The following is a 12,818-nucleotide window of genomic DNA, read 5'->3' on the forward strand; positions in this document are numbered from 1 at the left end:
GCCGAAGATTGCAGTTCGTGTGTAGCTTGATTTTGGAACTCTCTCCTAGCTTTATAAATCAGGTTAATTTCGACTCTCTTTGTTTTTACTACGTAGTAACTGATGAGGCTTATAGCTTTATGCTCATATCTTCACCATACTGTGCTTAATATGTAAACCAAATACTTAAATGATAAGGCCCTTTTTTTCTCTTTGTTCATTTTGTAGAAGATTTAACTGTTAAGATGATGATGTCAAAATTTTGAAATTGTAGAGATAATGTGATGTAGCTTTTATCTGTGAGAAAAACTTATTTTTAACTTGTGTTCTTAGAAACACAAAAAATATGGTGAAAATGTCTAAGTCATGCATCAATAACCATCATCCTAAGCATTTTTCTATATTTTATGAACTCATTGTTACATGGCTGATATATATATATATATATATATATTTTTTTTTTCTCGTTATAAAGTGGACCTTGACATTATTAGGACACAGAGAAGATTACCAAGTTCACCTTGCAGTTGATCAGTGTCTCAGAAGCTGCATTTATTATTTTACACCTTCTGAGAGAATTGTTTTGGAGGAGCTACTTGACAGGTGCTTATTTTGTAGATATATCCCTGAATTTTTTCAGTCATTCACACATTGTGGATTCTAAATTTATTTTAAAGCTTGTAAGTTAAATTGCAGATTCATGATCTTCAACTTGATGGTTAGACTAGAATATTATTGCCTTCCATATACTGTCTTATGCAAGCTTTTGACCGAGTCTATTTTTCTGTTTGTCTTTATTTTGTAGCATCTTGGGCACACCTTTTGATAGTTCAGCTGAGGCAGAATTGCTATACTCTGAGAACAATAGATATCGAAAGCCAAAGAAGAAATTCAAAGCTTCTGTTCAACATGTAGATTAGTTTTGAACATGTGATTCTAGTCATTTTGTATAATTATTAAATAAATAAATAACAACAGTAAGGTGACGAAATGTAAAATTTGGTATTTATTTTTAGGTCCACAATTAGTTGACAAACTCTTTTCTCGTTGGCTTATATTTCGCCACCTTACACCTAAGCTAACGACAAATTTCGTCACTATAGATCATCAAAATTCGTTGGCTAACAAATATGGTGACGACAACAAGTCATCGTTTAAGTATTACAATTTATCATCTTAGATATTAGGTGACAAAATACATCTCGTCGCCTAAGAATTATACCTTGTCAACTTAGTTGTAACACAACAACAAATATGTCGTCATTTAAGTATTAAAATTTCGTCAACTTAGTAATAAAGTGACGGTCGTACTTTTGTCGTCTTACCAACGCGCTTAGATGACGAATGACTTAATTTCGTCATCTAAGTACTTGGATGACAGCGTCTACTTGACGGAACTTCAGCGTCTACTTGACGAAACTTAGATGACGAAAATTTCGTCACCTAGTGACTTAAGACGATGAAAATAGGATCTTAGGTGACGAAATGTCGTTGTCGTCTAAGTCATTAATTCTGGTAGTGAAATGAACTTGGAGCTTTACATGATTTCTTCTAGAAAATATTAGATTCTTATTCATATGAACTTAGAGTTGTGGCTGATGCGTATCATAGTTTTGGGTTGAGATATTACTCACATTAGCCAAAGCTACAGTTGATGTGAGTGTACTTTGGGTCACATGTTGGATCATAAAAAATTAATTCTCATATATTCTAATACCTTAAAACATAAAATTTACTTATTCTACGTGCTTAATTTAATTTAGACTAATTCATTTCCATATTTTGTAGAATAGCTTGACAAGTAGAGAAAAACGACAAGTCCCGGCAATTTTCTGAGTACCACCACTTTTATCAGCACTATTATGGCGGAGCATTACCACTTTTGGTGGTGCCATGCATTTTCAGGCTAATTTTATGAAAGAGCAACACATTGTTTTATCACAACTAGATCTCATCTTTTTATTTGGGATTTAGCTACACTACTTTTTTTTCTCATAAAAAAATCATGGCTCCCCATTATCTAAAAATCTACACCTATATTACATGTAGAAAAAATCTGATTTAATTTTGGGTATAATCATCACCTCTAGGTCCATAATTACCTAGTCATCCACCCACTTCTTCCTTTATCACCCACTTTCTCCATGATCACACACTTCCTTACATGATCACTCATTTCTTTCACGTTCCTTCCTTTATCACCCACGTCCTACATGATAACTTACTTCCTTCCATGATCATCCACTTCTTTATCATCCACTTCATTCATTTATCATCCACTTCCTCAATGATCACCTACTTCCTTCCATGATCACCCACTTCTTTATCACTCACTTCTTCCATGTTCCTTCCTTTATCACCTACTTCCTCCATGACCACCCCACTCACTACATCATTATCTCTTACTTTTCTCTACTTTTTCCACCACTATTCTCCTCTATAAAAACATCCATCACCACCATCTCCAAACACACCATTTTCCACCACCAACCAAGAGAAAGAGAGGAAGAGAACATTTTCATCTACCATTCTCATTCTAAAAACACCAAGTTTCATCACTTCATCATCCAATATTTTTCATATACTATCATCAAGCAAAGAGGAAGAAGAAGAGTCTAACATTATTTGATGATCTTCATCACCACCATGTCAAGATCTCCATGAGTTCATCCACATCATCATTAACTTGAGATTCACTAGTCATCTCTCTACTCTCTCTTTACTTTGATGTTCATAAACATGTTGAAGTTTGTGTATTTGGTTATGAGTGGTAGTTAGTTTGTTGGGGCTAGGGTGAAAGCCCTAGCCAATCTTGTATGATATTGATATAAATATTTTGTTTGATGCACTTTTCATTAGCACTCTAATATGCTAGTTCAAAAGTTAAACATTCATGCTTAAACTTAATCAATTTGTGTATGATTGTTTGTCATGACATGATGAATGATTAAAGCTTGATTAACCTTAGTTCTTTGAACCATGATAGCATATCATATGTGCATGTTAGAGTTGTGAACTACAATCACTTAGAGATAAACATGGTTGGTTTGCATGATTTCTTCATCTCCAAACTTTCACTTAGGGTAATGCATTTGATACTTAACCGGATTCATATGCATGACTTGAGTAGTTAAGTACTACATGCGAGAGGGGTTGTCTGATACCAACAAATGAGATTGTCCTTTGTCATACCCGAGAGAGATACATGGAGAGAAATTAGCTAGTTAGAGTGGCATCATTCAATTTAGTAGCATCATTGTTCACAAGAGAAGCTATAGGTGGAAACCTTAAGTCTTAACTTCCATCTATTTCATAACATCTAGTTTAGCATAACCTAGTTTACATTTTAAGTAGTCATTTAGTTGTTAGAAGTAACTCCACATCCGAAACAAATTTGAATCAGTACACCATCTTGCATTTATCCACCATGAATTTGGGTTCACTTGTGAGCCTTGATTTGTGTCTTGTACATTTGCATATTCTTCTAGCATCCCTTATATTCTCCTAGCTAGAGAGGGTTTTTCCAATCCCTTGAGTACGATATCCCCTTACAATCTCACTACACTATAACTTGACCCTTATACTTGAGGGTGATCTTTGAGTCGACATCACATCTCATAAGGGATGTAAGCAATATATTTGAGTTAAAATAAAGATTACCAAGCAAGACAAACGAAGAAGTTCACTTGAAACACACTAAGTTAAAGATAACTTGTGAACCAAAATTTTTGAAATTATCTAATATGTTCAAAAAACAAAGCAAGAACAACTTTTAAATTTCCGCAAAAGTAAATAGTTGTACAAGATAAGAATATGGAAGGTAGCGTCGATGACACTGGCCCAGATGCTAAACAAGTAGACAACACAATTTATATATAAAAAAAAGTGGCTACAACTCTAAATAAAACCTCGGAAATAGAATGTAAAAAATACTTCTTAACAAATGTAAAGAAACATGCGAGAAATGAACAAATGACTCGGCTAAATCTTTCCGAGACTCCTAGCTCTGAGAATTACCAACAAGACTTGCACGAAAGCTATAGTAGGGATGAGCGTCATCCTCACTTGCTCAGTATGAGCTAGCTCGCCCATAAATTTTGAAAACAAGGAGAAGATAAAAATGAGTTTGATAACACATTGAGGGTAAGTTACCTGGTTCCAGAAAACCATTTCTGAAAATCATGCAAGTTCAGAAAATATTATGCTAAAATAGTGGAGCTCCAATTTTAAATAGGATATTGGTTGATATAATAGAAATGCACGACCCAACCTAGCTTAATAAGTCTAAACTAGTAACCTCAAAGTCAAGGCCAACTACCCTTATTGTTAAAAACAATAAAAGAGCAAGAGTGTCCATTTAGACAATACCCTAAAATAAAAGGATAATGCGCAAGGTAGGATGATAACAAGGCATTGCCCCTCTGGAGATTTTATGGGTTCGACACCGAGGAGTCCTAGACCGGTATCCGAGAACCCCATCACTCTCAGGTTTGTCACACTCACAAAACAATTCTATCTTAAAACGTTGTCTAATCTCGGGTCACAAACATATAATGCTTTCAGAATAAATATAACTTCTGAGAACTATACTAGGAACATTTATAATTTCGCCCAAAAGTAATATAGGAGGGTTAGCTTCCCTACCTAGAATGACATGTAGAATTTCAAAATCCATTACGTATGCTCCAACTCCAAAATAATGCTACTGCTCCAAACGTCGAGTAATCCTTGTATCATTGTTCTGAATTCATGAAGTTCAGGAGTTAAACTCAAATCCAGAAGTTGTTGATATGTTGACTCGACTCCTTTTCCTAGTTGGCCAGGAAAGTCAATATTTGACTTTTTGTTGACCAAGTCTTTCATGGGGACCAGGAGTTTACTACTTTGACCTTGTTTGACCTTTAATCAACCAATTCTCGGATAACTGGAGAATAGTCTTAACTTCTCGTCAAACGATAATAAGGGTACTTTAAGGTTATTAAAGACACTAAATATCGTATCGACGATTTAATTATTTTACCGACACATATTTAAGTTAAAAGAGTTCTCGATTTCCAAACCAGACGGAAATTAGAATTATCATTTAGTTTTCATTGCCAAGTTAAATTTAGATTTTACTAAATTACCCTAAGGTAAAAGTAAAACTATCAAAATCATTTTATAAAACCATAAAAGATTAACAAATAAAATAGTAAATGGTAACTCTCAGCCAAGGGAAAAAGAGTAATTTCACATGATTAAGAAAACCATAAAAGGGCACCTCAGTAATAGTAAAAACCCAAGTTTTCACCTTATCTCTTCAATTTCGTTTATGGCAGGATGCCATCCTTCTCCGATCAACCAAAATGATAAACAACCTAATTATAAGCTTCTCTACAATCCAACAAGTAACAAAACTACATCACAGAAGTTGAAAAAGATGAGTTCGCTACCTTTGTACAATCCTAGAAACAAGACCAACTTGTTGCACTTTCCGTCATCATCCCTAAGTTCCTGCTACTTCTCCAAGACTACTCTAATGTTCCTACTCAAGTCGTAAGCTTTCTCTGATTTCCCAAATTGTCAAAGAACTGAAAATGGGATGTCAATCATTGATGGTTCTCGACAGAAACCCAAACAAAGAAGAAGAATAGGTTCTAAGATCGATTTTCAAGCAAATTGATAAAAGGGCTGAGCCTAGAAAGAAGAAGGAGAAACTAAGCTCACCAATATGAATTGAGAAGCTTGCTAGAGCTTCTTCTCGCTAGAGCTTGATGACTTCGCCGAAAAAGAGGAGGATCGTGGTGGTGATCGGTGGCGTTCTAGGTATAAAAAGGTAACATTCAAATTAGTCTCTAATTCAAAGAATCAATGGTTGAATTGAACTAATAACATTGAGAGAGGATTGGTTCTTACCAAGAAAGGGTGGAGGAACTCGTCAAAGCTAAAGAACTCACCAGAATTCCAAGCTTTGTCATACTCTAATTCCAAGTTGTGGAATTCGAACTCTGATGGATGATTTGAGACCATGGTTTTGAAGAGAATGAAAAGGCGATTCTAATGATAGTGATGCATGTGGCCTAGCTCACCGGACGGCGGTGGGGTAGGCTTGATAGTGGAGAAGCGGTGTTTCGATAGAGAAGGTGAGGGAGAGTTGTCAAGCTGATGAAGAAACATATGAGAGAGAAGTGAGTTGGTTGATGGTTTAAGTGGAAAGGAATTTGGACCAACTAAATAGGCTCAGGCTAAAGCCTGTTAATGAGAGGTATGGGCTTTTTCTCAAAACCTAAACCCAATAGCCCAAATTAGCTATTTAGAAACTGATCCAATGGTAGAAAATTGATGACAAGAACCTTAAATTGTCATGTAAAACAATTTAAGTAAAATTTTTTTAAAACATAAGAAAATGTTTTGTAAAGTTAATAAAATAAATTTGAGCATCGAGAACGCTCATGGCGAGATGTAGTTTAATATCAATGTATTAAATTATAATATTTGACAAATATCGATTAGTTAGTCATAATGTGTCGGTAATTGAGATTAGAAATCTCTTTTATTACATTTTGATATGTAATTATGAATTTATGATCATGTTTTAATTCACTACTATTCAGTGGTCGCATTCTATCTATATGTTTTCCCTGATTCCTTTTGGATTTTATGTACACCTTAGTTCAGGGTTTAATATATCAAGTCATGGTTTGTGAGTGTGTATAGAGATTCAAAGTAGTAAGATTAAGTTTTTGATGAATTGTGTGCTAGAAATCAATTTGTTTTTGATATTGCAGTTGCTCATGTAGTGAATGTGTTGCTTTTGATTATGGTTCTATTGGTGTTTTTAGAATTTGTTTCTGGGTTTCGTATTCGGTTTTGTTTACTTGTAATTTGGGGGTAGTGGAAACCGGCACCACTCAAAATACTAGTAGTAGTATCATGTGGTTTTTCAGGGTTAAGGGGTTAATGATAAAGTATTAGTGAAACCCGCTTGAGACTGTGAATTGGGAGAGTGCCTCAAATCGAGAATTGGGCATTTGGGCTCATTTGGCTAGTATTGGGATTCAAGAGAGGAAGATACCTTCTGTGTGTGAAAGTGCCCCAAGATACTTACTTTAGGTCTCCATACGAAGCTTGTTCGTCCTGTTGAGTGTCTCACCATGCTTGGCACCAAACCGCTTGAAGTTGCGGCTGCTATTTCTAAATTCCTTCATTCAGTGTTGCATAGTGTGGAACATAAGCTGTCCTTCTGTGTGTCAAAGTGCCCCAAGATACTTACTTTAGGTCTCCATACGAAGCTTGTTCGTCCTGTTGAGTGTCTCACCATGCTTGGCACCAAACCGCTTGAAGTTGCGGCTGCTATTTCTAAATTCCTTCATTCAGTGTTGCATAGTGTGGAACATAAGCTGTCCATTGTTGACGCTCTACGAGGCATCAGGTGTTGGTCTGAAGCAACTTGGCAAGCTGATTTAGCTTAATCCTTGGCTAAATAGATTTAGATTTTATGTTAGAGATATATTAAATCTATGTAATAGATTATAATTTCATATCCTTGATGATTATGTTTTTATAATGTCTATATATAGGCTTTTATATCATTCAATGAAGTTATAATTCTTCTGCTTAATATTCTCGTATCTTTCATGCTCTATTACAAATATTATTTTAAAAGGTATAAATAATAAGAAAATGATATTTCACTTCTATACGCGCTAGTCATATGAATCATACTATCCCAATAATAATATGAATGTTGTAAGATAAAAAAAAACTGAGGTGCTGAAGCACTAGTTATTGTATAATTCAATGTATCCGAATGATGCTAAAGACTCTCTACATGCAAATAATCAATGTCAACTCTTATTTTCATCGGAAGGCACACTAGCAATTTTGTGCAAATTAATTTTCTGAAAACAGGTTGATTTCATTTTGCCCTAAAGTCATGATGTAAGTGAGCAAATTACATCAATTATCAATTGGCATATTTGACGGTCACAAGTGCCACTGCATTGGCATTTAGAGTGTAGAGATCGATATAAAGAGAGCTAGAGAGAATATTATAGTACTTAGAAATGAAATAAGAAAACCAATAGTAAAACACGGATATGTTTTATTCAGTACTTCTCAACAACCACTCCATTCTGAATCCGAGAAACAGAAACCAAATTCGAAAACAAACAAAGATTGTCTCGAAAAAGGACAGAGAAGGAACGGCGTTGCACAGGCAGCCTAGTTAAAAACAAATACAATTCAAATGAAAAAGGGAACCACAAACGGACCCAGCAACAGCTTAATCAGCTAGCTACATGGGTACATTACATTGCATTACATTAGATTTGACAGATCGAAGCAAAGGGGTGGACGAAAACGTATGGACTAATACGAATGAATTAGTAGCCCTTTGGCTTGTAAGCGATGAAACTGATGCACTGAACTTGACGGACATTGTCGAATCCGATGATGCGGATGAAAGCATTTGGGTAAGTCTGGATGGCCTCGTCCAGCTCCTTCAACACTTGTGCGGAGTCTGTGCATCCAAACATGGGCAACTTCCACATGGTCCAGTACCGGCCGTCGTAGTATCCAGGTGACTTGTGGTTCTCACGGGTTACGAATCCTTTCTAATTAAACATTACGTACAACACCAACAATATATATTCAGTTAACATGTAACAACATTTAAGTTAAGCAAATTCTATCTATAATTGAAATGATAATTAGTAACATATATCAACCTCCAACTCGAATTCCAAGCAGGGAACCCATTTGTTCTTGAGAAGGTAATCAACTTCCTTGGCCAAGGACGCAGCAGTAAGTGGTGGAAGGTAGGAGAGAGTCTCGAACTTCTTCAAGCCAGTTGTAGGCCACACCTATATATTTACAACAAGATAATTAATTGGAGTTAATTAGTTATTACTAACCTAGCCAGCCAACTATACTATATGGATATGTATCGAAAAAAAACTATACTATATGGATAATCAATAAGTGGAATTGAGTGCTAATTACCTTCATGCATTGCACTCTTCCGCCATTGCTTGGGAGTGAGGTAATGTCAGCATTGGTCTTTCTGGTGACGGGGAAAGCTGCACCAGACTTGAGGCCAGTGAATGGTGCGACCATGCTGGCTTGTGCCGGGGAGGCGGCGGTGGCAACTGCGGCAGCCGATGAGAACATGGAGGAGGCCATTACTGCTGTTCTGCTTTGTGTTTAGCTGAGCTCTAGCCCTCTTCTTTCTTCTCGAGTTGTCAAGTTGAGCAAATGCGCTAGACCTAGCTTGGTATATATAATGGTATGATCCACCACAACCAGATCCAACCGCCCCAGTTCTATGGACTTCATTAAAGAGGAATATCGGCCGTCGGATCCTTAATGTGATGACATTACGCTTTATCGACCACAAGGCAAGAAAGTTTTGATTTCTAGCCTTATCATCGTTAGTCACCACAACGACCATGCCACTTGGAAGTCGATCGCCGCATATCATCTTATCTAATCCAAGGCGGGACGTGAATTTGTGATGTTCATTGGCCAAAATTTGTTTCAGTCGTTAGTACTCTCTAGAGACTAGAGAGAGTCCCTGTCGTGCCATCCGTGTATTGTCTTGGCATAAAAACCATTCCTCATTTCAAAAACACAGCCTTTGTCTACAGCCTCTCGATCCATAAGGGTGAATTTTGCCACACTACTCTTGTTATCGTTCACCACACATTGAGCTCGCATTTCATTTTCACCGTAAAAATCAGAAACTTTTACCAACGACCCCAATGTCAATTTTAGGATTTACGGTTTTCGGCCCATGTTTGTGTCATCAACCAAATTACCCACATGAAATTCACATCTATGTGACAATATATTTTTATCTTAAGAGTGAATGAATTTATTTCGTTGACTTAATATAGTTGAAAAGTACCTTCCACAAGTAGAGGTGATACATTAGGGGGGAAAACCTATTAGCTAAAGCTGTGACATCCGCAGCTCCCCTAACAAACTCGACTTACGCAAAGTTTTCAATTAACACAAACTCTCATGTAAATCTGAAATAAAATAAAAACTCAACTCAGATTACTCAAGAGATCCATTATATAACGCTTGAACTAACATCTGGAAATCTGATTCGACTATCATAGGTAAGAGACCATGCAATAAAGCTAATCTGACTCCTTCAATCAAATTCCTAGAAGCTCATCATGACGACCTTAAACTTGCAACTTGATAGAAGGAGGAGAAAATTCCCAAACTAACATTTGTGATCACGAAACACTCCTCCAATATATATACCTGTATTTCAAAAAGTACTCTTTTTCATGAATCTACCTTTATTCTTTTTTTCCATTACTAATTTTCTGCATAAGATCAATACCTTTACTATCTACCATCTTTAGAATCGAGAATTAGTGTTTCAAAGAATTAACAAATTGCATGGATTCGACAGGATCAATATATAGAGCAATCAAGCTATTAAGTATAAAGAGAATGCTAGGTTTATGTGAATAATTTCTACACTTAATTTCTGTTATTCTATGTGAGAAAAAGATAAGAAGTAAGTTTTCTTAATCCCCTTTTCATTATTATTTTTGATTGAATATGTGATCCATGTATTATCATATGAGATATATGGTCAATGAAGGTTCTCTAAAGAAGTTGATCATTTGCATTTGGCAAAAAATTCATTACATTCTAGCTTAGTGACTCCAAGGTTCACATCTTGTGGCGGCTCCTAGGTGAGCCCTTATGTTACTGCATTACTATAGTTAGTATCAAATTCATCCATCTTCTTAATCAATAATTGATTCAAATTTTCTCTCTTTGAATGTTTCATTTACACCCTCACATGGGATGAGGCAATCAATTATATATTGTCTTACTTAGAATCAATGGTGTACCTCTTTGTTGTGGTTTATACGCATAAAGAATATTAAGAACAAAACACAGTATATAGCTTGGAGGATAGGTTTGGTACAGAAGGTACATATCAAAATCCAGTTGGAATCTTATACTATGAAGCTATCTGATTTATAGAATGTCTACCTGGCTAGTTTGTGTAATATCCGGGCATATCAGTTTGTTCATGTAATACTACTGTCATTCAAGATTCTGAATTAACTGATATTTGTTCCTTTCTTTTAGTTAATTTCAGTTCAAGTTGTTTCTTATATACGATTGTTCTATAATTGGTACAATGACATGCCTCAGTTTGTTATTTGAGTTTTAATGTGATCACTTATATGCCTCATGCTTGAATGATTCCATCAAAACATGGGCATTGATAGAAAGTTTCTCTGTTTTTATCTGTAGAAACTCTGGGAGCTTCCAGACATTAAAGTTCGTGCCCCCTCCCCCCTAAAGCTCAGCATCCCATACCCAATTTACTAGTTATTGATGGACAAAGTTTGTACCAACCTGACCATAGTTTATAAGTACTAGACTACTAGTTATGTATGTTTAGGCAAGATAATGTAATAATATTAATGTAGATTTGATTCTGAATATATATATATATATATATATATATATATATATATAGTATCTATCCAAAGTGAAGCTTCACTCTGAAATTACAGAGTGAAGTTCCAATTGGATGAAATTTTGTAGAGATGATCTTGAATAACATACCTAAATATTGAATCGCTTATGGTGAAAACATTTGACTGAAAAGTGTGCCAAAATTGGAACTTCACTCTGAAATTTCAGACTGAAGCTTCACTATGGATAGGAACTATATATATATGTATATATATATATATATATATATGAATTGGTATATGCACGCCGTTGGTTTAGGTCTAAATTGGTTTTGATGGATTTGTAATGTTTTTGGACAATATGGTAAACCAAAACTCTTGTCTAGCAATCATTTCCAAAATAAAACCATTTTCTATGGATATAAACAAACAATAGTGTATCAATCTTTGAAAACTAGAAAGCATTGTTAGAGTGACCTATACAACAATAGATTTTATAGAAAAAAAACGTTGTTTGGAGACCATATAGTCAATAGTCAAGGAGAAGAAACATTGTCTTCTATTATTCAGACAATGTAATGCTTAATATGTACCATTGTAAAACAAAACTTTATACAATGGTTATCTATAAATAGGCATTGTTTGTTCTGGTATTAAGACAATACCAATTTTTTAACCAAGCATTGTTTCAAGTGCTTTCAGACAATGCTTGCCAACCATTGTCTAAGTCGCGTATCAAATAATTATTGGATAAACAATGGTTAAGGGCTATATAAGATAATGGTAAAAAACCATTGTTAACTTTGAATTTTGGCCTAATATAATTAGGTCAATCGATGTTTCCTTTTGTAGTGTAGTTTTCCTTATTCAGTCATCAATCTTTATTGTTGATATGTTTTAGTCCAAGATGAGATACGTAAAACTAAAATTAATAGAAAATTAGAGAATTGCAAATAAAATGTATCTTCAATCCACCCCATTTTAAAAGAGGTAAGTACTTCAACTCTTATGCGCAGGGCAACGTGATACCTAAACTTATAAAATTGACAATATGATACTCGAACTCTTATTTTGACACCAACAAGGGGTCTTCGTCTTTCTTTTTTTTTGGAATATTCCGTTAGATAACCAATATAAATGATAAAAAAAGGCTAGTTTAATCTTATTTGGTTTACCTTTTTAGAGTTTTATTTTGTTCAAAAATTAAAATTTTGACGGAACATGGTGGGCCTATTAAATTGAATTTATTTATTCAACATATTGCAAATATTTAAATTTATCCTCGATACGCAAACGTAAATAGTTAATTTTTATCATAATAGCAAACTTCATAACTACCACATTAGATTTTTTAGTAGAAACTAAACTTTCTTATAAAGAATTACAAAAAGCCAGATTAAG

General features: G+C 34.9%; 2 protein-coding genes across 2 annotated transcripts in view; both read right to left on the reverse strand.

Moving 5' to 3' along the window:
• LOC126798699 (rhomboid-like protein 20) overlaps window positions 1–12,818 on the reverse strand; it is a 271,709-nt gene that overhangs the window by 137,048 nt on the left and 121,843 nt on the right. The gene's annotated exons all lie outside the window — the stretch shown is intronic.
• Window positions 8,059–9,189, reverse strand: LOC126798704 (ribulose bisphosphate carboxylase small subunit, chloroplastic-like). The gene is made up of 3 exons (XM_050525744.1): window positions 8,962–9,189; window positions 8,688–8,822; window positions 8,059–8,573 (listed from the first exon to the last, which is right to left on the reverse strand). Exons 1-3 carry the CDS (start codon window positions 9,139–9,141, stop codon window positions 8,343–8,345), a joined length of 546 nt encoding a protein of 181 aa, XP_050381701.1. The 5' UTR covers window positions 9,142–9,189; the 3' UTR covers window positions 8,059–8,342.

The sequence above is a fragment of the Argentina anserina genome, chromosome 6, assembly GCF_933775445.1.
Source record: "Argentina anserina chromosome 6, drPotAnse1.1, whole genome shotgun sequence".
NCBI classification, from domain to species: Eukaryota; Viridiplantae; Streptophyta; class Magnoliopsida; order Rosales; family Rosaceae; genus Argentina; species Argentina anserina.